This window comes from Hippopotamus amphibius, chromosome 13 (assembly GCF_030028045.1).
Source record: "Hippopotamus amphibius kiboko isolate mHipAmp2 chromosome 13, mHipAmp2.hap2, whole genome shotgun sequence".
Classification (NCBI taxonomy): Eukaryota; Metazoa; Chordata; class Mammalia; order Artiodactyla; family Hippopotamidae; genus Hippopotamus; species Hippopotamus amphibius.
Genome location: NC_080198.1, coordinates 12,487,271 through 12,513,879, shown reverse-complemented (window position 1 = coordinate 12,513,879; position 26,609 = coordinate 12,487,271). Strand labels below are relative to the sequence as shown.

At 45.0% G+C, this 26,609-nt stretch overlaps 1 protein-coding gene across 1 annotated transcript in view; it reads right to left on the bottom strand.

The window, feature by feature from the left end:
* IL5RA (interleukin 5 receptor subunit alpha) overlaps positions 1 to 26,110 on the bottom strand; it is a 30,870-nt gene extending 4,760 nt beyond the window's left edge. The window contains exons 1-8 of the mRNA XM_057706295.1: positions 26,035 to 26,110; positions 24,396 to 24,541; positions 23,271 to 23,409; positions 20,312 to 20,465; positions 20,050 to 20,237; positions 17,621 to 17,766; positions 14,053 to 14,191; positions 1,050 to 1,146 (exon numbers count right to left, since the gene is read on the bottom strand). Of these exons, the coding sequence (XP_057562278.1) occupies positions 1,050 to 1,146; positions 14,053 to 14,191; positions 17,621 to 17,766; positions 20,050 to 20,237; positions 20,312 to 20,465; positions 23,271 to 23,409; positions 24,396 to 24,541; positions 26,035 to 26,107 (1,082 nt within the window). The 5' untranslated portion in view covers positions 26,108 to 26,110. The remainder of the gene's footprint in view (positions 1 to 1,049; positions 1,147 to 14,052; positions 14,192 to 17,620; positions 17,767 to 20,049; positions 20,238 to 20,311; positions 20,466 to 23,270; positions 23,410 to 24,395; positions 24,542 to 26,034) is intronic.
* Positions 26,111 to 26,609: the final 499 nt, after the last annotated feature.

Below are 26,609 nucleotides of genomic sequence, written 5' to 3'. Positions count from 1 at the left end.
ATGTCCCCTGCATTGGCAGGTGGACTCTCAACCACTGTGCCACCAGCGGAGTCCCACCAGACCTGGTTTCTGACAATGATGTACATCAAGTGTGTGGGGCCCCAAGGTTACCCACAATGCAGGAGAGCAGCCCCTCTCCCCTACTCTCTGGCTCTCAGGGTTTACTTTCTTTTTCCTCTCCTTTGAACTACCCCCCACCTCAGCCTATAGATACCATCTGATAAGACATTTATAACAGTGAAGCTGTTTAAAATAAAAGTCACTTTCTAACCAAGGTCAAACATGTTCTGCAGCCTCCTGAGTGGCATCTGGCCTTCCTGAATGCCAAAGGGATGAGAAGTTCTTATGGGGCCATGTGCAGGTTCTAGGATTGGCCACCAAACCTACATGACACTTTTAGAATCTGTGTCTGACCCGGGAACAATCAGCCACTTGGGCCCGATGACCAAAGGGCCAGGGTAGGAGCTGGTACCTCGTAACTGGGGATCGTAACACAGGAGGCACCACGGTGACTTCAGCATCCAGTAGGCTGCCTTCCTTTACCCAAGCTGTAACAGGCCTGCCCTGAGGCCTCAGCAGAGACCACCAAGTGCTGAGAGGAAGGTGGCCAAGGAATCAAAAGAACACAAATGTGAAAACCTTCACAGAAGGACTTCCCTGGCGGTGCTGTGGTGAAGAGTCCACGCTTCCACTGCAGGGGGCACAGGTTCGATCCCTGGCGGGGGAACTAAGATCCCGCATGCCGTGAGGTACAGCCGAAAAAAAAAAAAAATCCTTTACAGAAATGACTGCGGCCAATTCAAGAAGGGGGTATCTAATGACTGAGGGCTATGTTGTGCTCCGTGTCCAGTTTCTGTAAATCACCTGCTATTTCCCAGTTTTATATTTGGTCCACACTCATCTTGGAGAGTCTCGTCTAGGAAGACACAAAGATGCTGTAAATTCCACCTGATAACAAGAACTCTTACCCAGTGGATGCCTGGTGGCATGGACATAGAAATTCAACATTCACATCCCAGTGAAAGCACCCAGATAAAAAGAATACGTACATTCTGCAGATGAGTGAGAAGATTAACAAGATGAAGCACATGGTCACCATAACGGCAATAAGGAACCATTCTGTCCAGGGCTTCTGCTCCTCATTTCCTAAGAAAAGAAAGGAAAAGTCAGAGCTAGAATCAGCAGCAGATAAGAGAAGGGACTACACTAGGGCATCGGGAGGCTTGGGTCTGAGTTGCCAGTGCTAGTGATGCTTAACCTTCCTGAGTCTTAGATTTCTCATCTCTAAAAAGGTGGGTAACGTCCACCTCCCAAAGCTGATGTGAGAGTGAAAGGAAATAATGGCAGTGAGGCCACTTTTCATCTTAAAACATTATGTAATCAATGAGCAGGTATGTATGGGGTCCATTGTAGGCAACATGCCCCCTGGATCTTGGAGCTTAGCAGCTTTTGGTGAGTAGGAAGGTTTTTAGATGAAAAAGCTACAAACATGTAAGCCTACTCAGGAACCTAATGGCACTACAATGAAAATATTTCGCGAAGTTGGACTTCTAGAGGAAGTACAGGATGGGATAACACTCGTAGCTAACAGCAAAGGTATCAGAGTCTGTTGTAAGTACAATCTTAATCACCCTCAAAACGCCTCTTACAGTCACACCCATCTCACAGAGAGGAATGTAAATGCTAACTGCCATGGTTCACTTCAGAAGGTGTAAATATGCCACATGCTGCCCTGCTCTTTAGTTAAATTTCTTTCTAATCTATACTCAAGGACAGGTTCTTCTGTGGATTTTGATGACAGCTTTGGGGGTGTGTGTGTGTGTGTGTGTGTTTAATTTAAGGTACTGGAAAGGCATTCAAGAAAAACCCAAGGTCCTTAACCAAATGGTGTTTAAAGGGGTGACCCACTTGCTAAACTACCTGATACATTTTTAGAGAAGAATGCAAATCTTGAGTTATCTCCCGGAATACATGGGTCCTTTCTGTGTTCATTCATTCCTTTATTCACCTATTTATTGGGCCCTATTGTGTACTGGACATGACACATGTTGCTGGGGCACAGGGTTAAAAGAACCCATGTGAGCCCTCCCTTCCCTCTGTTGAGGGAAGAAGTCACTAAGTAAATAAAGACACAGGTTATTTAGTGACGGCAGCTCTAAATACGGAGGTGAGACATAAACACTGCACTAGGAGAAGCAGGTCCCGATCCTCAGTTTGCCATTAAAGGTTTCTTTTATAACATGTGAGTGAATGTACGTGGAATTTTCAAGTCCTTGAAAATATACTAAGACTTCCAAAAACCCCAAAATACTTAAAACTCAAATCTTTCAAGGTATCAGGATGGAGAGATGTCTCGAGGATTTAATGCTAGTGATTCCAATGTTGCTTTGATCTCTTGCACTTTTTTTTTCTTTTTGGCCTCTTGAGAACTCTTACTTGGGGTTTATCTTCCGCCTCCCAAAAGCTTTAATCTCTCCTCCTTCATCTCTTCCCTTCTGCTTTCAAATATTCATAGAGTCCTTTATCTCGAATAAGCCATTACTTTGCTCCACCATCTCTCCCAACTATCATCAAATACCTCCTCACTTTATTTCCCAGCCTCATTTCTTTTTTAATTAATTAATTAATTAATTTAATTTATTTATTGGCTGCGTTGGGTCCTCATTGCTGCACACGGGCTTTCTGTAGTTGCTGCGAGCGGGGGCTACTCTTCATTGTGGTGCACAGGCTCCTCATTGTAGTGGCTTCTCTTGTTGTGGAGCACGGGCCCTAGGTGCGTGGGCTTCAATAGTTGCAGCACATGGGCTCAGTAGGTGTGGCTCACAGGCTCTAGAGCACAGGCTCAATAGTTGTGGTGCAGGGGCTTAGTTGCTCCATGGCATGTGGAATCTTCCCAGAGCAGGGCTTGAACCCGTGTCCACTGCATTGGCAGGCAGATTCTTTACCACTGCGCCACCTAGGAAGTCCCAGCCTTATTTCTTGAATAAGGGACTCAGGTGGCTTCATTTTCCCAACTCAGAAACCACTTTTTAAAACCCCTGGTGCCTTCCTCCTGGCTGAAGCCAAAAGACGGTTGGTTTCTTTTTCCATCTTTATTTTCCCAGACCTCCCTCCTGAATTTGAGATGTGATGTTTTCACCCACCTAGAAACCAAGCCACTGGCTCTTTTACCCAAATGTTCCTCTTCTTCAATATCATTTCCTTCCCCCCTTTTTTATTTCAACTGGTCCTCTCAGCTCACCCTCGAGCCTTTGGTATTTTCCACTATGGTCTGTTCTTTGAAATTTGAAAATTCTGTTGGGCACAGCTTCATCTTTTGATGCCATGGCATCCTCTCCCGCATCTCTGTTCCTGCCGAGCTCCTGGCATGGATCTGAGACTGCCTGTAGGTGGAACCCACCGGGATGCGTCTCAAAGCTGACAACATTCAAAACCAAACTCAAACCCTTCCTCACAGCAAAGCAACTTCCTTCACGACTTCCCCGTTTTGGTGTCCTCTCTTCCAAGTTCCCAAACTAGAATCCTTGGAAGGCACTTTGATAGTTCTCATTCTCCTCCCTCCTTTCCTCATCTGCTCAGTTTATACCAGTACATCACACCCAACCGTAAGTGCAAGAGAACCAGCCATATATATACACATATCCTCTCCCTTTTAGATTTTCCTCCCATCCGTGTCATCACAGAGCGCTGAGTAGAGTTCCCCATGCTATACAGCAGGTCCTCACTAGATGTCTATTTCATACCCAGCAGCGTATATACATCAATCCCAATTCATCCCACCTCCCCTTTCCTCCCTGGTGTCCACACATTTGTTCTCTACATTTATGTCTCTAATTCTGCTTTGCAAATAGGTTCATCTGTACCATCATAAATGCAAGATAGGCATGCCTTTGTCTCATGCTTCTGCCTAGTCTGAAAACCTGGGTTTTGTTCTCAGCTTGTTGTGAAGGCGGCTGTTCTGGGCCTCAGTTTCCTCATCTGTAAAATCACGGGGTTGAACTATGACCCTTAAGAACGCTCTCTATCCAGCACTGGACCCCCGGCCCCAACCAGGGGATTGTCATTGTGTGCATCCTGACCTCTCACAAAGTTGATTTTAATATATTTTCATTGGTGAAAGTCTGAAAGTTGTAGAAAAGAACAAAAAATAGAGTCATCAGGAACCAGCAGATACCAATAGCTTATTTTCTATACATGTTTTGACATTCCCTTTCCAGGTGCCAGACAGTCTGCAAAGCGCTCACCTTGCCATCTTAGCTGAACTCTCACGGCAGCGCTCCCGGGTGGGCACTGCCGTCCTTATGTGGCGGATGGGGGAGCCGCAGCAGAGGAGGGTGGAGTGGGTCAGCCGAGCACCACAGCCAGCAGCTGGGAGTGGAGCCCAGGACGTGCTGAGCAGCTGTGCTCTTCACCACGGGCAGACCCCGTCCCGCTGCCCACCGCCCCCGCCTGCGTGGGCCGGCGCTTCACGGCACACATCCTCAGCGTTCCTCTGTGGTGGAACACGCTCCTGAGCGTCCTCTTCCCGGCTGGATACCACTTCCCTGCAGGGCAACCCCGTTTTGTTGTTGCGTCTCAGCTGTTGGACGTGGCTGGGTTTGCAGGCTGCGTCTCCAGTAGGAGGGGGCTGCCTGGCAAGCTACCACTCCTCCTGAGGTTCCCTAGGCTCTGGTCGGCACTGAATCACTTTAAAAACCTCTGACCATGGCACTTAAAATGAAGTTTCATGTATTGATAGCTATTTTACAAACAGGCAGTAGCCACACTTTGTAAAATGATGAAAAACAAAGGCTGAGAGAGACAAACCTTTTATTTTCCCAAACCCCACACTCACTGGCTCTGGGATTAGTATTCAGTTCTCTGAATTGTCACCGAGTGTCCTGTTAAACCTAGCTCTTACTGCACTTGCATGTAACTAATATAAAGAGCAACTGGGATGAACTACTGCCGTCAGATCAAATACCATCTTGCTTTATTTGCCATCCTGATTTCCTGAATAAGGGATTCTGCCTGTCTCATTGCCCCGGCTCTGAAACTCACCGTTCCACACCCGCAACCATTATGCAAGTCCTCTAACAAGTACATTCAGAAACTCTAGACTCATCTACATGGACTATAAATTTAGCCAGGGTTGTGTCAGTAGCACGGTTTTTCCTGTTTACAAGTAGGTTAAACAGGTGACACTTGAGTCCTGCAAAAAGAACCAGCAGCGGGGTAAACATTATGGGTGGCGCCCTGGGTTCCCGTTGGTGTCTCAAATTGTGCAATTCCCTGCAGGCTGGTATGTCGGGTCCCGATAAAAGTGCCGTTCACCTCTGAGCGTGGTTACGGAAATCTTTTCAGTTAAACCACTCTCTAGCTGTTCCCTTCAGCACTCGCACTGATAAGAGAAGATTCTCTCTGAGTTGGCCAAACTTAGGCACCTGATTTTATTTCTTTTGATCAAAAAAAAGTGGTGCATGCAAGGTGCTGTGTAGGAAGCAAAGTCACAGTCACTGCCTGCAGGGAGGTGGCACATGAGTCATTTCTCCGGGCCTGGCTTCTGCAGTGTCCCAACTCGCTTTAGAACTATTCCCCACCGCCCGCCTGAGAACAGAACTAACCCCCAGAGAGCAGAGCTGAGGTCAGCTTTCCTGCAAAGAAAACCTAAACTGGCAGGTAAATTTAGTGCAAGAAAAAGCTTTCACCTATTCAGTACCAAAGGGAAATTGCTTGGGGGTTATTTATTAATGCAAACATGAGGTCGAGAGTCAGTTATGTGAGTAAATGACTGGAAGACAGCACCTACTCTGATTTCGCTGAAGGTAGAACAGGGGAAGAACTCCCACTGACAGTATATATCCTTTGGGTCAAAATGATCAAGAATTTTAATTCTGTGAAGGGTGGGAGGCCCCTCAGTACATCATTGATTTGAATTCAGGGGTGTCTGATGTGGGACGTTTTCTTAAGAACAAGTATTTCCAGGGAACTTGAATCTTTGACTCAAGAATGACTTTTCTGCCATTAAAACGGAAGCCACAGATGTTTCTTTTCAAGAAATTGATGGGCACCACTGTTTGGTTATGCAGAGATGAGCTTTAGAAGGAGGAAGTCACAGAGCCTTTCTTGCTGTGGAGGAGAAGCCCTTCAGACTCTGCACCTGATTTTAGGATGCTCTCTGACATTGACAACTTGGAGCATTTGGGAGCTCAGCTGTCTGGTTTCTGGTGACCTCGGCTTCCTTAGCTTCTGACATCTCAACCATTTGACCTTGAGCATAAGCCAACTAATGGAAGTTCTGCCCGTGTTGTACGTCCTGGGGGTGTATGGTGGGAAAGGGTGGGAAGAGGACAAATAGGATGGTGGTTACAGAGACTCAGGCCCTGGACCCAACTAGTCCCAGCTCTGCCTCTAGCTAGCCTCGGAGCTTTGTCAAATAATTTCCCTTCTGGTGCCGCAGCCCCGCTTGTCCTAGAATTCTATGATCTTTGTAGTTCAGACTCATAACTCTTAGGTCAATTTGGTTTGGAAGCCTGTCCTACCCTTAAGCTGTTCGTATGAGTATGACTTTCAGGGATTCCTCATTGATTTTGAATCTGCTTTCAGATTCAACAATAGGTTCCGAGGGAAAAGAGCTAATTAGTAAGCTGATGGGATGCTTCCAGTGCAGCAGCCCCACTCTGCGTGTGTTCAACCAGCCGGCGCTGGGAGGAGTTCTGAGGGCACCGACAAGGTGGGATAACCGTGAGGATGCAGGTGCTTAGTCTACGAAGCCTCTGGTGCTGGCCTCTCACGGGAGGGGGAGGCTGTGGCATCGTCTGTGAAGGGGCCCCCCAAGCAGGGTCAGAGGCTCACAAGGCAGGCAGAAGTCATAAGCAAGCCTTCTGGGTGGGTGAGCTTTCCTAGGCAGCTGTCCAGTGGATCGTGGGCCCTACTTGATTTAGGGAGACAAAAAGAGAGGTGGTGGCAAACGCGGCCTCAGTGGACAGAACGTAGATAGTCCAGGGCCCAGAGCAAAATGCACGGAACTTGTCCTATGCTCATCTGGGCAAGTTGGGCTCAGTGACCCAAAATATGCAAAGGACACGGAGACGCTCTGGGGTGTGTGTGTGTGTACACGTGTACCTGCTGCACACAGGATTCCCTAGACGGATCGCTGCTGTCCTGTTGGTCTGTGTTCATCCCCAGTAGGACTCGACTTGGTGAAGTTGAGTGGAAAACTCTTTGCCATCCTCTTCTTTGCAGAGTTTTCCACACAGCACCAAGGGCTATGTGTCTTCTGGGGCCCCAGGCAACCCAGAACTTTCTTCCCTGTAAGGGGTTTGCTGGACCTGTTGTATCAATCTGCTAAAGCAGCTGAAAGCTGGCTGCAGGGGCTGCAGTCGTCGCATAGACGTAAGAAACAGGGCTGGAGCGCTTTCACCCTGATTCTGCCGCTTGCGACAGAGGTGACCCTGAGCAGGGAGCCCTCCGGAGCTTCCATCGCCTGCTTTGTTCAGTGGGGATAAGACCTGGCTGAGTTGATTCCTGTAAAGTGGTTAGCCCAGTGCTAGATCATAGTAGGTGTTCAATGTTAGTTATCATAACTGTGACTATGATTAAACCTATCGTGTCGGCAGTAATGCATCAAGATACTTTCCCTAAATCATCAAAGCCAGACTAAAATTCCAACCTGTCAGAATCCTCAAAAGGTAGAGTCATAAGCTCAGGCCTGCAGGGAAAGAAAACATGACGTAGTCACGATACTGGAGAGCAGCAGAGGGCATAAGGCGTGGTGGTCCTTAGCCTCAAGGAGGTCCGGATTAAAATGAACACCATAGACAACGCATAAGGGGATATTTAGAGTAGACGAACCTGAAGAGGTCAATGAAAATGTCCCCGCTGCTTGGTCTGGGTGGAAGCTGCCCAGCTCATGCGCTGGCAGGGGACCCTTTCACTGCCGCCAGCCTCCACAGCCCGTCCTCCTGCCTCCATCTCCCTGGCTGGCACCGTGACCCAAGGGGTGACAGAGCATCATAGGAAGAGTAGGCCGTGGACCCAGTCCTGCAGCTGCATTCCGGGTCCGGGTCCCTCACTTCCTAGCTCTCTCACTTAGGGTAGTTCCTTAACCCCTCTGCGTCTCTTTGCTTATCTGTAAATTAGGAAAATCCTCTGTTTGCGAAGATACATAAGATAACGTAGGTGAACGTGCCAAGCACAGTGCCTGTCCCAAGAGCGGGGGCCCACCTTCCTCCTAACCTCTGGGGGGCCGTCCTGAGGCAGAGGTCACACGTGGAAGCCTGGAGTGGGCACCACACCTCCAGGGGGCCTGGCCTGAAAGCTCAGTGGGAACTCCCTGCTCCGGACTTTCGGGGACGGAATCTGAAAGCCCCCTGCCGGCCCTCCTTCGGGCCACTGGGCTGGGGTGGTCCTGTTCCCCTCCTGGGAATACGTAAGCAGGGAGGCTACCACCCTGGAAAGCACAGGAGCCCGGGTAAAAGGAAGCAGTGGACCAAAGCAGCCACCACGTCTACCGACCCGAAATCCCCCCTTCGCGAAGAAAACCCAGAATCATCACGTTATATCACCCTCAGGGAAGCCAAGTGGGTTGTTCAAGTTATTGGGTCAGCTTCTTATTCCTCAACCAGTTTTTGTCACTGTTGACCCAGAAGCCCGCCGTTTTGTCACAAAAGATTTTGAATTAGCATAATTCCTCTGGAAGGCCGAGGAAAGGTGAATCTGAGCCCTCTGCCAGGTCTCCTCTTCACCTTCCTCCTTCCTGGTTTGTTCCCTTTTTCAAGGATTTAAAAAAGAAAGACCATGCTGACAAGAGAAGAGAAAGCACAGGCGCGGAGTCAGAGCGCTGAGGCCGGAGGTGGCAAGGTGTAAAGTGGATGGCGGGGAGATGGGAGGGTCTAGGAGGTGACACCAAGCCCGCCAGGTTTTGATTCCACATGCCCTGGGGCCAGTGAACTGGGTTTCCTCACTCATTCCCAGCCCATGAATGTCAAGTCCGAGGGAAAGGGCACCCGAGTTTCCCTGGGGGAACCCTGCTTCCCTCCCAGTCCCAATTCTTAACTTCCCTCCCTGATTTTCGGCTTCCCACTATTTTCACGAAGTCCTTACAAATGTTAGAATGTGTGATGTGACTCTAAAGATCCCTCCACCCTAAACACACACACCCACACACACCCACCCCCAAGGCCAGGATTTCCTATGAGTACCAGGTCTTGTTGTCGAAGATGCCCCGAAAGACAGCCACCACCCGCGTTGACCTTGACCGCACAGCTGAGCCATCTGAGAAGTGTGGTCAACTTTCCCCTACTCCCTGGGGTCTACGTGCTACACGTCTCGGGTCTAAAGCAGTATTATTTTTGAAAATACATGTTAATGGGTAGCTGGTACCATCATCGAATAGATCCTGGCCTGCTGACACGGCCTTCAGTGAGGTCAGGGCAAAAGCAGATTGTTTGAGGGGCAGCACCTGTGCTGGTGGGGAAGCCCCGTCGCTGATACATGTGACTCAGAGCCACTGAGCCTGACCAGAGACGCGGCTGGGTAGACACACGTCACGCTCTTTTCCATGGGGAAGGAAGGGCATGTCTGTAGGAAACAGCGTTTTCATGTTTTGCGTGTTTCATGCCTGACATTCGAGGGGAGAGAGAAGAGAAGATGATGGACTTGAGAGAAGGAAAAGCTTTGCTCAGACCAGAGACCACTCAGGAGACACAAGGTTTTGGTAAACAGGAGATGGCACAGATAATAAGGGAACAGAAGAATCCGGAAGTTAAAGTTTCAAAAGGAGAAAGAAGTGTGAAAAGTGGGAAGTTAGCTCTTCAGATAAGACAGAGAAGCCGGTTGAGGAAGGGTAGCTGATAACGAGGGCTGATTAACTGAAACTGCTGCTTCCATCTGAGAAAAAAAAAAAAAAAAAAAGTATTCCATGCTCTAGAAATGCCAGCACAGGAGGGCAGAGTTTCAGGGCGCGTGAAGAGTGTGCACTGACTGGCGGGATCCCTGACCGCCGTCCCCTGTGCCTCTTGACTGTCCAGGGACCTTGCCAACCCAAGCCAGAGAGCAGTCCCGTCTCCTCCAGCCTCCTTTGCATCAGTCAAAACTTTCTCATCCCGTGTCTGTTTCTTGATTCAATAACCCTGGGTGATCATGGGTTAAACAGTAAATAAACTGAATCTATTCCAATCCACTGATTGACTCATACGTCACCTATTTAAGAAAATTATCCCTTAATAGTCACTTCTTGGCTGTTTGGTAACTACTAAATTATTTAATATCTCTGGGCCTCCATTCCCCTCAAATAAAGGAGGTGGACTTAATAATCTCTAACAAAGAGGTGATGCTTGAGTTGGGCCCGGAAGGGGAGGGCTCCAGGGTGCCATTTATAAGACAAGATAGGAGCGGAGGAAGGGTGATGTCTAGAGGAAATGAATGGAGTGGGAACACTGCCTGGTAGGCTGCAAGCAGAGCATAATTATTGCTGCATCCTCGCAGGATGAGGAAGAGCCACTGTGGAATGTCCCAGAGGAGCCCGGGCTTCCTAAGGTGTTAATTAATCATCCTGATGACAATGGAGAGCCTGCATTGATGAAATTCACTAATGATCCTGAAATGAGCAGGGGAGTCAATTCCAGAAAGGGTGGATGTATAAGGTGCGTGGTAGTATTACTCAGCTCACCTTCGAGGCCAGGGTAGCAGTAAATGAAATGGGATTTTCCGTGGATGCTGGCAGTGAGGCACACCCGAGGGCAAACGATAAGGAGCCCGGTTTCAAGCTAGGAAGCTGCTGTTTAGAAAATAATAACGGGCTCCTCGTGACTAGCAGAAAGCCCCTACAAAAATATCTGTTTGATTGCACGTACTTCTCTTTTACCAAGATTACATATATACTAATTTCCCCCCTGCCTTTTTGGAACAGTTTCTCAGAGCTATCTGGGATGCTGTCTCCCAGGCTGCAGTCCTCATTTTGCCCCAAATAAACGCAACTCACAACTCTAAAAAAAATAATAATAATAATAAAGAAAAAAAAAAAAGAAAAGAATAACGGGGAGCCAGCTGTAAAGTGGAGAGTGAATAATAAATTAAAAACTAGCTGGAAATAAACTCTCATCACAGGTCACAATCTCCCTCTCTCAGCATTTTGCTGGGGGGTAAGAGAATGTGAAAGGCAAAATTGGCAAGAACTTACAGGGGAGGAAACAGACCCAGAGAAGTTAGAGGTGACTGACTAGGTCAGGGGCTGCCAAAGCTTGGCACGCTGGACACCACACTGTCCCCTGCAGGGGTGACAACAGATGAGCACACCTTCAGACAACCTAAATGTAGCCTGAGGCTCCCTCTCGATGCAGCTGTCAAGCAGTCTTTGATTACTGGGCTCATGAAATGTTATCTCTGCATCTCTAACTTCAGTCAAAGAGCTAGACAGTGGCAGAGCCACGACGCAAACCTCGATCTCCTGATCTGTCTCTCTCTCTTTCTTCCGCCCTCTGTAAGTTCTAAACTTGACAGTCAACACTGATGAGAATTCAAAACCCAAACACTAAAAAAATCAGAACTGCCTTCATGGCCAAGTTTCCCACCTTTGCCTCCATGTTAGTTTGAGGTCCTTGAACAGCATTGAAAAAAAAAATCTCTGAAACTGTTTGTGCCGTAATGTTGGGAAGATACTTAGAAATATCAATAATTGGGGGCCAATGAGTTTTGTGCCTTTGGGGAATAACAAAGCATTAAAAAAAAAAAAAATCCACCAAATGCAGGTAATGAAAATTAAGCTTCCACCATAGGCATCTGACGAAATTCATAACCTTGTTAAAAACTCCCTGGGACGGATTCATGTTTCTCCTGTTGGTTCCACTCCCGGGGAACAGAGTAGATTTCATTTGTGCAGATGAAGCAGCGCGGAGGGATGGGGGCTGTGTGTGCTGGGTCTGTTCCATCAGGTTGGGGCCGCAACCTGGGGAGGATGGGGTGGGGAGGGGGAAGGACTGGCCTTGGCAGCACCATGAAGGACGTGTGGTTGGCCGATCCTCAGCTCCTTTTCCCTTTCGGTGCCCTCTCCCAGGAAGGCTCATGGCTGCTCCTTTGAGTCCTCCGGTGGGGTGATGTGAGGGCCACACCATAAGGCTGTGCCATCACGTTGCACAACTCTAGGGGCGCCTTTCCCCTTTGGAAACGCAGCAAGACAAGTCCCCTTGCAGACTCAGGACGGCACTCCATTTCTCAAGTCTTTCCTTGTCTTCCCCTGTCTCCCATGGAACTCTCCCTGCTGCGTGTCTGGTCTGACTTAAACCCACACGGGTCAATGGGTCACTGCCCAGGAATGTCCTGCAAAGACACCCAGTAGCCTAAGTGAATGAATTAAATAATAGAAAAATTTAGCCTGTGCCCAAAGAAATCTCTCAAGTGCCCTCTTCAGTCGATCACTGAGTACCTCATAGGACGAGGGAGAATGACCTTCACATGCTTGACCAGCCGTAACCACACACTTAGCTACCAGGATACCTTAAATAAGTCTTTAACTTGTTCAGCGCTTTGCAGCTTGCTGCATCCCAGGCCCCCTGCTCTAGGGCTACGGGCTCTGGTGCTGGAGTCAGTCAAGTTGGGTTTGGATTCCCTCCCTGCCACTTACTGGCCATGCAGAGTTAAGCAAACTGTCTAAACTTTCAAAACCTGCTTTCTCGTCAGCAAAATAGTTGGGTGGATGGGGTTAGTGGAGCTAGTGCGTGTGAAACACTTAGCACAGGGCTTGGAGGATAAATAAATAAATGTTACCTGCTAGCATAGTTGTTTGTATGTCACAATAACCTGTGAGACAGGAGAGGTGGATATTATCTCCTTAGTCCTGGGGATCCAAGGATGGGCCGAGAGAAATGGTTTGTTCAAGGGCAGGTAGTCGGTATGTGCTAAGGCTGGCATTAAACCTGAGCTCTCTATGGAAGACTCCAGAATTCTTTTCACCATTCTGTGTCCTTGTAGCTCCTGTGCAGCACTTCGACACATATGTCTGCACCCCCAGGCTGCATGTCTGCGGCACATACGTGAGGTACACCAGTTGTTTTCTAACTGGCCAAGATATGCAGGTTATAGCAAACACAGGGTGTGCATGTTCTAGCATCGTGGTACAAGGAACTGCCGTGTGATGTAAAGGGAGAATGGAAATTTGCCCTTTCATTCAGAGCCACCATCACCATCATCACACTTCTCCCATCTCACAGGCAGATATGATGGTCATCTTATTTGTCAAGTAAACTAGTCAATGTAATCATAAACAAAAATCACTGCAGAACCAACGCTGGAGCCCAGGTGATGCCCAGTCCTTTGGATCCTCTAGGTCTGTTACGCCAAAGGCCCAGGGCTGGATCTACTCTTAGTGAGCCTTGAGCTTATTCAGTTTTGAAATCTTTATGAAAAGAAACAAAAGTATGGATTCAAAATGTAGGTATGGGAAAATTATAGAAATGGAGACCAGATGAGTATCAACAGGGATTAGGAACGGAGGCAAGGAGAGAGAGATGCACGTGCTTATAAAAGGGGAAAAGGAAGGACTCGTGATGAGAGTTATGTGAACCTACACATGGGATAAAATTGCGTAATACACACAGATGGGTACAGATAAAATCAGTGAAATCTGAAAAAGACCAGTGGGCTGTATCAATGCTACTTTTTTGGTTGCTATATTGTATTACAGTTTTGCAAGAAGTTATTCTTGAGAGAAACTGAGCAAAGGCTACATGAGCTCTCAACATTATTCCTTATGACGGCATATGAGTCTACAATTATCTCAAAATAAAAGGTTTAATTTGAAAAAAACCTGAATAGAAGTAGAATCAGATAATCTGGGGACAAAAAATACATAACAGACTTTGGAAAGACTCTTGCTAGTGAGAAGCTTGAACATTTAATTTTCATTGGCCTCATGGTAAACTCACCTCTGGTCCAAAAGGCAGCAGACTAAGGATGAGGCTTAGTAGAGATGCAAAAGCATTTCAAGACTCACAAGTGAATATGTACACTTTCCAGGAGGATTTGTTACAACCACAAGTAAGGTCACTTGCTTTAAAATAAACGTGAGACACTCACCCACATAAATAGGTTGACTCCACTCACTCCAGAGCCCCACCGCTCTGCACACAGAGCTCACTGCTGCTCTCACTTGAATGGAATACTTAGAAATATCATCAATTATGGAGATGAATGTATTGGTCGTCATTTTTTCTGTCTAAATGGGAAAAAACAACATTGTAAGACTCTCTGGATACGCAATTAAAATTATGCCAATGATCAGAACGGGAGGTCGTATGTAAGTAATGAGACTCAGTGTTCCGCAACCCACTTAAAATCAGTAAGACTCACACTGATTAGTTTATTCTAGACCGCTTCAGTATGGATGTGTTGCAATCACCCTTCGGGGGAAAGCTATGCAGTAACCAGAATAAATAAAATAGACAATTGTAAGATCTAGATGATCCATCTGGGTTCAATCTGATATATCCAGAGTGAAACACTGGCGTGGTCCTTAGCAGGATGCATAATGCCCCTCATCTTGCCCCTAGATATTCTAAATCACCTAATCATCACAAGGCTTCCATCATATTCAACAGGCACCAGCAAACTGCAGTGTATGAGCAATCTGGTCTGCTGCCTGTTTTTGTAGGGATGGCAAGCTAAGAATGACTTACATAGTTTTCAGTGATTGAAAAATATAAAAAGAATAATATTTTGTGACACATGAAAATTACATGAAATTGAAATTTCAGTGTCCACAAACAGTTTTACTGGAATGCAGTTACGCCTATTTGCTTGTATCGATGGGCAGAGCTGAGTAATTGTGGCAAAGATGGTGTGGTCTGCAAAGCCTAAAGTATCTACTGTTTGACCTTTTACAGTAAAAGTTTGCTGATCTCTGATACAATGTCTCACTCCAAGCCAGGGGGCAAGGAGCAAGGGGTGGAGGGTGCTTAAAGAAGTAGAAAGAGCTAGGACCTTGAATTTAGGAAGAAGGGGATTTGAATCCCAGCTCTACCTCCAGCTAACTGCAGGGCAATTTCCTTGACCTCTCTGAGCCTCAGTTTTCTCATCTGTAAAATAGGAACAATACCACCTAACTAATTGCTTATTGAATTAAATGGAATTAACTTTGTAAAGCCCAAGCTTAGAGATATATTGGGTCGAATCATAAGAAAACTGCTGATATTCAACAACCCATTTTTTGACCTGCAAAAACAACCATTTTGGGTAGTTCAACCTAATAATATACTCAGTAAATGCTAGTTTGCCACAGGCCACATAGGCTAACATTGCCTAGTGTTGAAATGAGGCTGTTTTCTCACAAACCCTTCTTCTATATTCTGTCTACCAGTCATTGTCCCCACCATGCAGCTAATACCCCAAACCAGAGATGTCCCTTGCGGCTGTGCCTTACATACTCCTGGATGTGTTTCTCTTTTCCTTGTCCCTGCTCCAAAATCACTACCATTTTAGATCCCATCATTTTTTTTGCTTGGACCATTGCAGTAGCCATGAAACTGGTATTTCTATGTCCACATGTCCCCTCTCCACCCGTACTCAGCTTTCACCTGCTACCAAAGTAGTTCTGCAATTCTGCAGATGTGTTCACATTTCTCTATCAAAACACTTTAGTGGTTTCCATTGCTTATGGCCATGTGTTTAAAAAAAGAAGTGATTTCTCTTTTTAAACAAAATCTTAGAGTCATTCTGGGAGAAGTCCCAGTGTAAGAGCTAGAGTTTTGATTCCAGTGTTGGCCTTCTGTCCAAGCTGACTGAATTACTGCCACTTGGCTGAAGGAACCATGCGCTCTCAAGCCTTGGAGTTTCTCCTTCTGCCTCAAGCCCCTGCTATGCCAAGTGTGGTTGGAGGAGCTGTTTATTGCTGGCGCTCGAGGAGGTAAATACAGAAATAGAGACAACAGTTTGGGAGCTTTCATAGCAATTTGACATTTCTATGGCATCCAAGCCCAGGATCACGGGACTTGTCTTTGGCTATATGTGTTTTTTCTAGTAAACCATTTCTATTGTATTTTACAGAGGTACCAATGTATGATGGATTAGAAATTTAAAAAAGAAAGCCAGTCTTTCACCATATGTACTTGGAGAAGTGCTGGCTAAAAAGTCCTTCTCGGGAGACTTCGTGGTGGTCCAGGGGTTAAGAATGTGTGCTTCCACTGCAGGGGGCATGGGTTCGATCCCTGGGAACTAGGGAACTAAGATCCCACATGCTGCACATTGAGGCCAATAAATAAGTAAATAAATAATTCAAGAGTCCTTCTCTGCTTTTCCCACTAGGCAAGTTTCTATTCATCCTTCAAGATTCTCTTCATTTCCTCTCCTCTGGGCCGACGCCCTGGCAGCTGGCTTTGCCCACTTTCCTCCTTTGTATCCACATTGGCCTTCGTGATGGTCAGGCAGCTCTGAGGCTGGGTGAGGGCATCCAGTAGACCAGGCCTCTTGTAGCAGAAACAGTGCCTATTTATCTCTGTATCTCCCACAAAGAAGCCAGCTTGTAAATATTTGTTAAACCACATTGAATCGAATTGAATTTGTAAGGCAGGAATTTGAATCCTGACTTCTCCTATTTTTTTTTTTTCTTGCTTTGTGACTTTGGGCAACTTAATCTCTCTGTACCTCACTTTCCTGTAAAATAGGAATGATCATCACATGGTAGCGCAACTGTGAGGATATAAAGCCTAACACATCGCCGATGCTCAATAAATGTTAACTTTCATTCAGTTCCTTTCCCCTTGAACTTTTTGACCATTAGGACTAATGAGGTGGGGGTTTTGTTTGTTTTTTTTTAAGTTGTGGTAAAATGCACATAACACAAAAGTTACCATCTTAACCATTTTTAAGTGTACAATTCAGTAGGAGTTACATACATTCACCTCGTGCACCCATCTCCAGCACCCTTTTCATCTTGCAAAACTGAAACTCATTAAACAAAAACTCCCATCCCCTCTTGCCCCGGCCCCCAAACTACCATTGTACCACCATCGTCTTGATGAATTTGGCTACTCTAGTTACCTCATGCAAGTGGAATCTTACAATACTTGTCTTTTGGTGACTGGTTTATTTCACTTAGCATAATGTCCTCAAGGTCCAGCTATGATATAGTACCTGTCAGAATTCTTTGCCTTTTTAAGGCAATGTATGGATGGATAAGACCCCATTTTGTTTATCCATTCATCTGTCAATGGACACTTGGACTGCTTCCTTCTTTGGGCTATTGTGCTAAATTCTGCTATGAACATGGGTGGACAAAGATCTTTGAGACCCTGCTTTCAATTCTTTAGGATATGTACCCAGAAGTAGAATTGTTGGGTCATATGATAATTCTATTTTTAATTTTTGAGAAATCCCCGTACTCTTTTCCATAGCAGCTGCACCACTTCACCAACGGTCGTATTAATGAATTTTTATCTGATCCTTCGCATTATTTTCAACCAAAAATAGGTCCTTTCAAGACAAAAAACCAGTCAGGTTTGATTTATGTTCATAATAAAACCCGGTAAATGTAAGTTCACTTTGACCTTGTTCGTTGCAAGCTGTAACCAGAGCAGTCACCGACGATAATTTTTTTTTAATGTTTCTACAAGAAATCTGTCATCGAATATCAGAATGAGCCGAAGCGTACCTGAAAATACCCCTTTCTTGTGTTGTACATTTTCACTTCATAATCAAAGCAGTGGACTGGAAAAGCAGAAACTGGTTTCTCCCATTGGATAGAGAGACAGGTTCCTTGCGTCTCGGCCGTGACATTCACTGGAGGATTTACTCGATCTAGGTTTGAGAATGAGAGGCGGGTGATCACAGTTGATAAATCCAATCTGCCCACCTTTCTTAAGGCATCTCTAAGCTACAGCGTCCCAAGTATTTTCCACCAGGATTTAATCAACGAATCTGCCAGCCACAGAACGCCAGCGGCTCCCATCTGACTCCCATCTTGTGGTGCTAAAGGAGAGATCTCACCTGTAAACCTCAAGGATTCCTACCCCAAATGGCATCGAAAGGTGGAGTGCCTTTTCCTTCAGCTTATTGCAAGACCCACCCCACCATCCATTTTCATGTCTTGAGTTGGATCAATCTGAGGGTAAAGCTGACCCTGGAGAGAAAATGCCCTGGAGCCCGCACGAAGCCCTGTTCTACGGAACAGGTGTGTGGCCGAGTTCATCACTTCCCCTTTCTGGGCCTTAGTTTTTATTTCATCTTGTTTTGTGTATCTCATTTTGGTTCTTTGTGAGGATTTAGTTTTCTTTTATAAAAAATAATGGGTTGGGCTAAATTTCTCTTTACATACAATGCCACAGTTCTCTCCTCTGAGATCTCACTTAATTGTTCCACGGCCACTTAATGTGGACGGAAATTATTTCTAAGTGAGTGGCCTTGTCTTAAGTTATGTGACTTTGATCTCACAATTACTGAATCACAGGGACAAGTTAAGAATGGGGCCCACTGGCTCCAGAGCCTCCCATCCCCTAAGCCAAAAACTTTTTCATCCAGAGAGCATTTACTTCTTTAGTAATCTGAGGAACTGGTCTCAATAAAATGAATATCATACAAGAAAATAAATGCCCAAGGTCTGTCCCAGGCTGTGTGCATTTTCATATTAACGTCATTGTTTCCCTCTCAGCACTTTTTACTACCTATTTTCATGAAAGTGACATTTTTAGGTCATCTAAGAACCATACTATTGAAGAGAATTGTAGAACCTCTTTAGCAAGTGCTGTGATTCTTTAAACAAAGTTATACTCCACTTGATACACATACACATGATAGAAAAGTAGAAACAGACACGTGTCACGGGACAAACCATGTCTGTTAAATAACATTTTGCATATTTATGGGATACTTATACCTGGCGCTGTTCTAAGCACTTTATAATTATTAACATACTTAATTGTCACAAAGACCTTGTAGGAAGTATTGCTTTCTCCCCATGTTTCAGATAAAAAGACTGAGGCCCAGAGAAATGATCAGCTTGTCTGAGGTCACTCAGGGAGTCAGTAGAGGAGTCAGGGTCCACGTGCAGGCAGCCCAGCTCCACAGCCAATGCTAATAACCACGCCACCACTGAAACCTTGGACATGAAGAACCAGAAATGCTATGCGAGAGGCTCCTGATCAGTTGCATTAATACAAATATCTAGGATGAAAGAGATCTTCAATTTTGAGAACTGAGCAAGTGAAAGCTTAAACAATATGCTTTGATCGGAGAGTCACATGGTGAGGGAGACATTCTAACTCAAGAATATCTGGGGGAGAAAGTCCCGAAGGATAGAGGATCATAAGACGTTGGGGGCTGGTAGCTCAGGGAAGAGAGGTCTCAGGATGGGAAACCTGGCTGCCTTTGGATAGCTGAGGGACCATCTGGTGGGGAAAGGAATCGGGCCTGTTTGGGGGTGGCACCAAGCCATCACAGGACCCGTGGGCAGAAATTTCACAAAGCCAGCCCGTGCTGCTGAGAGATGATACGGGTTTCTCTCAGCAGTGAGTTCAGATCCCCTGGACCAGGGATTCTCAACTAGGGGAGCTTTCTATCCCCTAGGGCAGGGGCCCCCAACCCCCAGGATCTAATGCCTGATGATCTGAGGTGGAGCTGATGTAATAAGAATAGAAATAAAGTGCATAATAAATGTAATGTGCTTGAATCACCCCCGAACCATCCCCTGTACCCCCAGCCCCTGGAAAAATTGTTTTCCATGAAAACAGTCCCTGATGCCAAAAAGATTGGGGACCGCTGCCCTAGGGGACATTTAGAAGTGTCTGGGAACATTTTTATTGTCACAACTTGGGCAGGGGGGAGTGCTATTGGCATCTAGTAGGTAGGGGCCAGGGCTGCTACTGAACACCTTGTAAGGTATAGGACAGCCGCCACACAGAGTACTTTGGCCAAATATATCAGTAGCGAGGAGGTTGAGAAACCTTGACCCTGTGGTTTTTAAGCAGCAGCCAGATGGTCACTTAGCATCAGACAAGTAGCTGAACTAGGTGATCTTTATAACCCCTCCCAGTGCCGAGATTCTGCGAACTCGGTTATCTTGGCTTTGAGTCAAGCCCATCTTACCAATGGCATGGAGGGCAAAGAGCTGATCAAAAGGCTTGATCGCAGCCTCTTTGCTTGAGCCGTTAACATGCACTGCAAGTGAGTCGCGCCCTTTGCTATTGATAAAAGTCCTGGGAAACCAGCAGGCGACATTTCTCTGCAGGGCGTCTTTGCTGTATTCTTGGCATTCTTCTGTCCAAGAGCCATACCTGAATTGGAACACTCATAAGTTTTTAAGGCTGGAGGAAACCACCCATTCGCTTAAGTGAAAACAGATACTAACCTATAGTAGAGGAAATACTGTGTATCCTCAGGGGCGTCTTTGCCAACAAGCCAGGTGCAGTGAAGAGAAACTTCATATGGCCGTAAGTGTGTGTAATTATTTACCTTGGTGTTGGTGGTGCAAGTTAAATTCACAATTGAGGTTCCAGGAGAACCTAGATGGTCAAAATTTAAAAAAAAAAAAAGAGTGGATATATGTATAACTGTTTCACTTTGCTGTACAGTGGAAAGTAACACACTGGTGTAAATCAACTATACTCCAAATAATAATAATAATAGAACAAGACATTGCCACAATAGCTTCTGATAGTTTCTTTTGAAATGGTAGTGATTGGGGGCATCAGAAAGTAATTGTCTTCACATAGTTATAGAAAGCAACTATTTGCAAAAGGTCAGCTTGCTGGGGGATGAAGCTAAAATAACTAAGCCCTAGTAACTGACACCAAAAGTTTTACAGCTGCTTTGCAGGGAGGGTTTATATGTGACAGACGCATACGAAAGTTCAAGAGCAGTGCGATATATTGTCATTCGGAGCTTGGTACACAGCAACCTCGGGGTTCTAACACCACATGGTCAATAACTAGCTGTGACACCTTGTTCCACACTACGCTGGGTCTCAGTTTTCCCACCTGTAAATCAGAGAGCTGGTTGAGGACGGTCTCCAATGCTACTTTCCCTCCGAGAGCAGAATGATTCATTAGGTCGTATCCAAATGCTTCACGAGTAACAGAGATTGCTGCTCAGAAGGAAAGGTATTTTGGCAGCACAGCAAAGTAGCACCACCTCTTTAGAGACTCAATACACCTGAGCGTGTTAAAGTCTACTTTAATCTGCTAAGACTTTAAGGGAAACTTGAGATTTCTTTTTAATTAAAAAGCAAACTTTAAGTATATCATTCTAAGTTGTTATGGAGGAAACTTTGAGGTTTTCAATGGAAGCCCTTTATGTTCATTTCACTAGGAATTTCCCAAAGTTATTAGACTGGAAAGCCTTGTTTCCATTTCAGCACCCCCGTCATCCTGTTAACTGGTGTTCTTTAGAACACAATGCGGGAACGCCGGCCTTGCGGTTGCTCAGAGGAAGCAAAGGAGCACTTTGGGCTGAGGGTCAGGGGTAATTCATCAAAGCGGGAGACTTTAGACTTGATTTCAAGTGATAGAAGGGCATCTTTTTAGCTTAGATTGTAAAATCATTTTATCATTATCAGCCAGTATCAACCAAGGGAGAGAGGAAAAAGCTCTCTGTTATCTGTAGAAAAGTTAAAGACAGAGGAAGACGGGCTGAAGTCAGTCTGTTTTGTATTATCACATGCACTGCTGTGTATATGTATGTAGGTATGTGTGTGTGTATGTGTGTGTATATGTGATATACGTACACATGTGTACATATGTACATAGGCACACATACATACACATTTATTTTCATATACATATAAGAAAGTCTGTCCAGGCACTAAATGACCAGAGAGTCTGTGCCCAAGTGTAGTTTAGAGTTTCTGAAGTTGTCTCCCACTTTCCTTTCAAGGAATGATTTGGTGTGAATTCAGTCTGATTTGAGGCAGAAATAATGAAGTTTTCGTTAGCGTTAACCCGCATTGCCCTGATCAGAGAACAGCTGGGGTTGCAGAACTGTAATTCTGAAAGGCGTGTTGCAGGCACGCTGCAGTTACTCATCACGGGGAGGTGGGAACATGCTTTAATGTAAGGCGGATGATGACTTGTGTCTGTGGTCTTGTGTTTCCCTTGGGTTAGTCTCTGCATGTGGGGTCAAGCCTACCGTGAACCGGCTGCTGAATGGTCCAGACATCGTGTGCTAATGAGTGGATGAAAAGATCTTCATGATGCTGTGCTGGGTCACTGGCACAATTCGGGAGGCATGGCCTTTCATGCAGTGATGTGACGAGGGAATGGTTTGACAGCCACGGCCAGATCGGCCAAGGCACTTATTCGGTGCACACACACATCCCGGAACTTGGTGGTCTGCTCTCCTCTTCTCTTTCTCTATTGCATGTGTGTATTTATTCAAGGTTTTAATTAGAAGTGTCACTGGTTCTAAGTATTACACCCCAGCCTTCCGCAGGAAGACCGTATAGAGACCGTGGGTGTTGGCCTCTTTCCTCATGGCGCTTAGTTTGTTCAGTCTCGTGGCTTCTATGACCTGTCCGCATAGTTTCCTTCAGTTTGGTTTGAGAGGTCATAGAATTAGAAACAGATCCACAAACATAACAGGGAACACTGTCTGAAGCATGTACTGCTTGTCAGGCTGGTGCCGTAAAGCCTGAGACGTCGCCCCTGCCCAGGAGGGAGGTACAGTCGGGCATGGCAGGCTAAGCAGTTATTTATTTGTGAAAGATAAATTTCCATAATATAATACAGTATCGAATGGGCCACGTGAGCAGCGCAGCCCACGAATGTGTTCCGAGAGGAACAGCATTGTTGAGTGCATAGGATGGAGCCGGTGGGGGGGCGGGGGGGGGGGCACGTCACAGAGCAGGTACAATTTCATTTGGGCTTTCAAGTATAGGAAGGATTCAGAAAAGCAGGGGGGTGAGCCCAGGAGAGTGGGGGCTCCGAGGCAGGACAGTGCTGGTGTGTAGGGGTCATGGTGGGAAATCCATCTGAGAAGAGCGGAGGATTCACGTAGGGCGTGGTTGGAAGGACGTCCTAGGACCCAATTATGAGAGAGCTGGCTGGCCCGGATTTTGTGTCTGACCCTCTGTCTTTTGAGCTGGGAGGTGAGAAATATTTACAGTGTTCACAGGGACGTGCCAGATGGAATTGGCTGGGTTCTGACACTAAGAAGGGATCATGGTCTTGGTGAGGATGTGGACGAGGTAAAAGATTACCGGGCAGGAACTGGTGACTGACAAAAAAAGAGAAAAGCGAGGTGTTCGTTTTCTGACTTTGCCGCGTTTACAAAGGTCTGAAATATAAACCTGGGCTCGTAGAGGCCTACCTTACCTGGTGGGGCTTTAAGTTCAGCGAAAACCCAGCTGCTTGCTTGGAGGGAGTTGTCAATCCACGGGACGGTCTGCACACTTGCTGAAAAGCCTTTATGAAGGATGGTTACACGTCTGCTCTCAGTGTTCCTGGTTTCGTACTAAAAATAAAACCCACAAGTCATGATATGTAAAGGGGAAATGGCCTGAGAACTATTTTAATCAAATAGGCGTTTTCTTCCACTTTTAAAATGGCACATAAACACAATGCAATGAAATTGTTTTGCTAGAAAAATTTAAACCCCGTTTCAAGGTTCTGTCCTTTCCCTAACTCATCAAGTTGTAGACATTAAATAGGTGCCGCTTTCTACAGGTCAGTCATACCAAAATAATGTGGTTTTAAAAATGAATAAATTGCCCAGTTCTAGATTCATACATATTCTAAAAATACATCAAAAAATACAAAAATAAATTCTTCAAGAATATCTGAACAAATGCTTCTTACAAAAACAAACACAATGTTACAATTAAGGCTCCGGTTTCCTTTGAGCACCATCTCTAGTTTCAATCTCCTCCCCAGAGGTAACTTTTGACAGAAAATTCTCTGGAATTCCGTATGGACTGGAAAATAGTTAATACTGCTTCTTCCTTTGTTTAATTTCATTGTGCATCAACGAGGTACCTGGTGCTTTAATATATGCCTGCAGTGAACTTGGGGCTGTGAGAAGCTAAGTGACTGGTCCAAGGTTGTAAAGGCAGGAAGTGGGCGAACTGGGATTCAAACTTGGCCTCTTTGATTAGGTACCCTGCCTTCCTCCTCTTTTACTTGGCTTTTCTCTTCTGTTCTTTTGGCTATTTTAGAGGAAATCGTATAAAACCAATGTCTAAACCATTGTACCTCCTAAGTTACTAAACTTTAAATGGAAGAATTGTCCCAAAGGTAAAATGTTCTGAGCTGCTATTTAGTGCAGGTGTGGCACTAGTTCTCAGTCATTTCAAGAGACGTTGCTCTACTGAGAATATAACAAAAAGCCCTTTAGTGGTTTTCTTTTTTTTTTTTTTTTAGTTAAAATTTCTTTGATAAGGAAAATGCAGTCAAAATCAAAATTTACTCTAAATAAGGATTGCCATCAGAATAAGCACTTACATCTTCTTCTTGTGGAGCGTTTATTTTCACGTGATAGCCTAGCTTGACATTTCTCTGTTCTTGATCAGGATTTGGTTCCCAGCGTAAAAGAACTTGAGCTAAATTGATAGCTTCAATGGTGAAATTGACGGGTGGGAGAAGTAAAACTGTCGATCAAAAGAAAAAAGCCATGCAATGTTTAATTATACATAGCATTTTAAAATTGTTAAACACTTTATTGTGTGGTATAGTATTTCATTATGGCTATCAGAATGTATAATGCTGAAATAATCTTGGAAAACTTTCCTTTAGAACTGTTCTTAACTCATCCTCTTTTTGATTTTGCCCAGGTAGTTACCTGTAACATCTACAGGTGTTTTATTGAAATATGAATATTTTACTATATCGTTATTCAATACAAGCATAATTTTCAAAGCATCGTTGTCCATTAACAGACTGCAATAATGTATTAGTTTGTGGGTAGCAATATGTTTAATGGGATGGAAGAAAATAGAATAGAAAATACCAGGTGTATCGCATATAATAAGAAGTACTGTTTCATGAAGCTCTTGTTTCTATTATATAAATGTACTCACATATTTGTATGTGTACTGGTTCATGATGTTAAGAGGATTTGTTTCTTATTATGAGCCAAGGCCAAAAATACTTGTGAGCAAAATTACTCACATAGGCATTTATAGAGCAAAGGGTCCCCCCCTGCCCTTAATAAACCACTCTCTAACATTGCCTTCAAAATAAAAGCTCTCACTTAAATTACAAAATCGATACCTGTTCTTTTTACAAATCTTGGAAAGCACAAATGATCAAAAAAGAAAAAAAGAAAGAAAAGAAAAATTTACTCACAGTTCTATCTCCGAGAGTGGCATTAGCATGTGATATGTTCACTATCTTTTTTCTTGGGCACATGTTTATACAACTTTTATAATTTTTTGCTAAAATTACAATATTGTACAATTATGCAGCCTCTTTTGATTAATTTACTACACGGTCAGGATGTTTCCACTGACCTTTAATATTTAATAGCCTTCCACGATTCTACCACCACACCTGCCACACACAGTATTCTAAGACTCTATTTATATTGCACTGCCTATTATGGTAGCCACTGGCCTCATGTGGCCATTTCAATTAATTTAAATAAAATCAAACATTGGTTGTCTTAGTTGCATGAGCCATATTTCAAGTGCTCAGTAGGCACTTACCACTGGACAGTGCAGATACAAGACATTGTCATGACCATAGCACCATTCTTTTTTTCTTAAACCCCATTGATCAACAAGTTTCTAAACCAAACATAGGGGAAGCTTCTTATTCTTTGGTTGTGAGGACTTCGAACCATTCCCTTGCCTGGGAAGACGTTCCGAAGACGGCCATCAGCCGCAGCTTTATTCTGAGTGTCCATTTACCTACACCTGGGGTGTGATTTCCCACTGCAGCATGAAATGTGCATTTCAGACAACTTGGCTTTCTTAAAATATAGCGTGTTTAAAGAGTTTGTATTCTGACAAGAATAAATGTTCCATCCCTTTTTAAAAAATCATAATTTCCTAAGTGAGTACTCTTTAGGAGAAAACAATGCTATTCTTCTTGTAATGTAGTTTTTTTAAATATATAATCAAATTTCATAGACGGTGCTTACATTGTTTATCAGGAAGTAAGTCTGCTTGCAGTATCACTGTGGCCCCCAAAAGGATCAGCAGTGTGGGTGTCATGATGGTTACATCCTACAGAAAACAAAAAGACAAAACCCCAAATGGCCACCTGTTGCCATTTTTAAGAGATACTGGCAGCTCCTTTCTAAAGAAAAATGTAGTATTTGGCCATTTAGCAAACAGTTATGAACTTTCTCCTACGTGTTAGAAATACAAATATGAACAAATCTTGGACTTTGTGTTGCCAGCGTAGATCCATAACCTGAGGGACAGAATAAAGTGTTAATCGATAGGTGTAATTCCAGTCTAAAAACTCTTCCCATAAACATGTATGGGACTTCCCTGGTGGAGCAGTGGTTAAGAATCCACCTGTCAATGCAGGGGACACAGGTTCCAGCCCTGGTCCGGGAAGATCCCACGTGTTGCAGAGCAGCTAAGCCCATGAGCCACAGCTACTGAAGCCAGCACGTCTAAAGCCCGTGCTCTGCAACAAGAGAAGCCACCACAATGAGAAGCCCATGCACGACAACAAAGAGTGGCCCCCGCTCGCTGCAACCAGAGA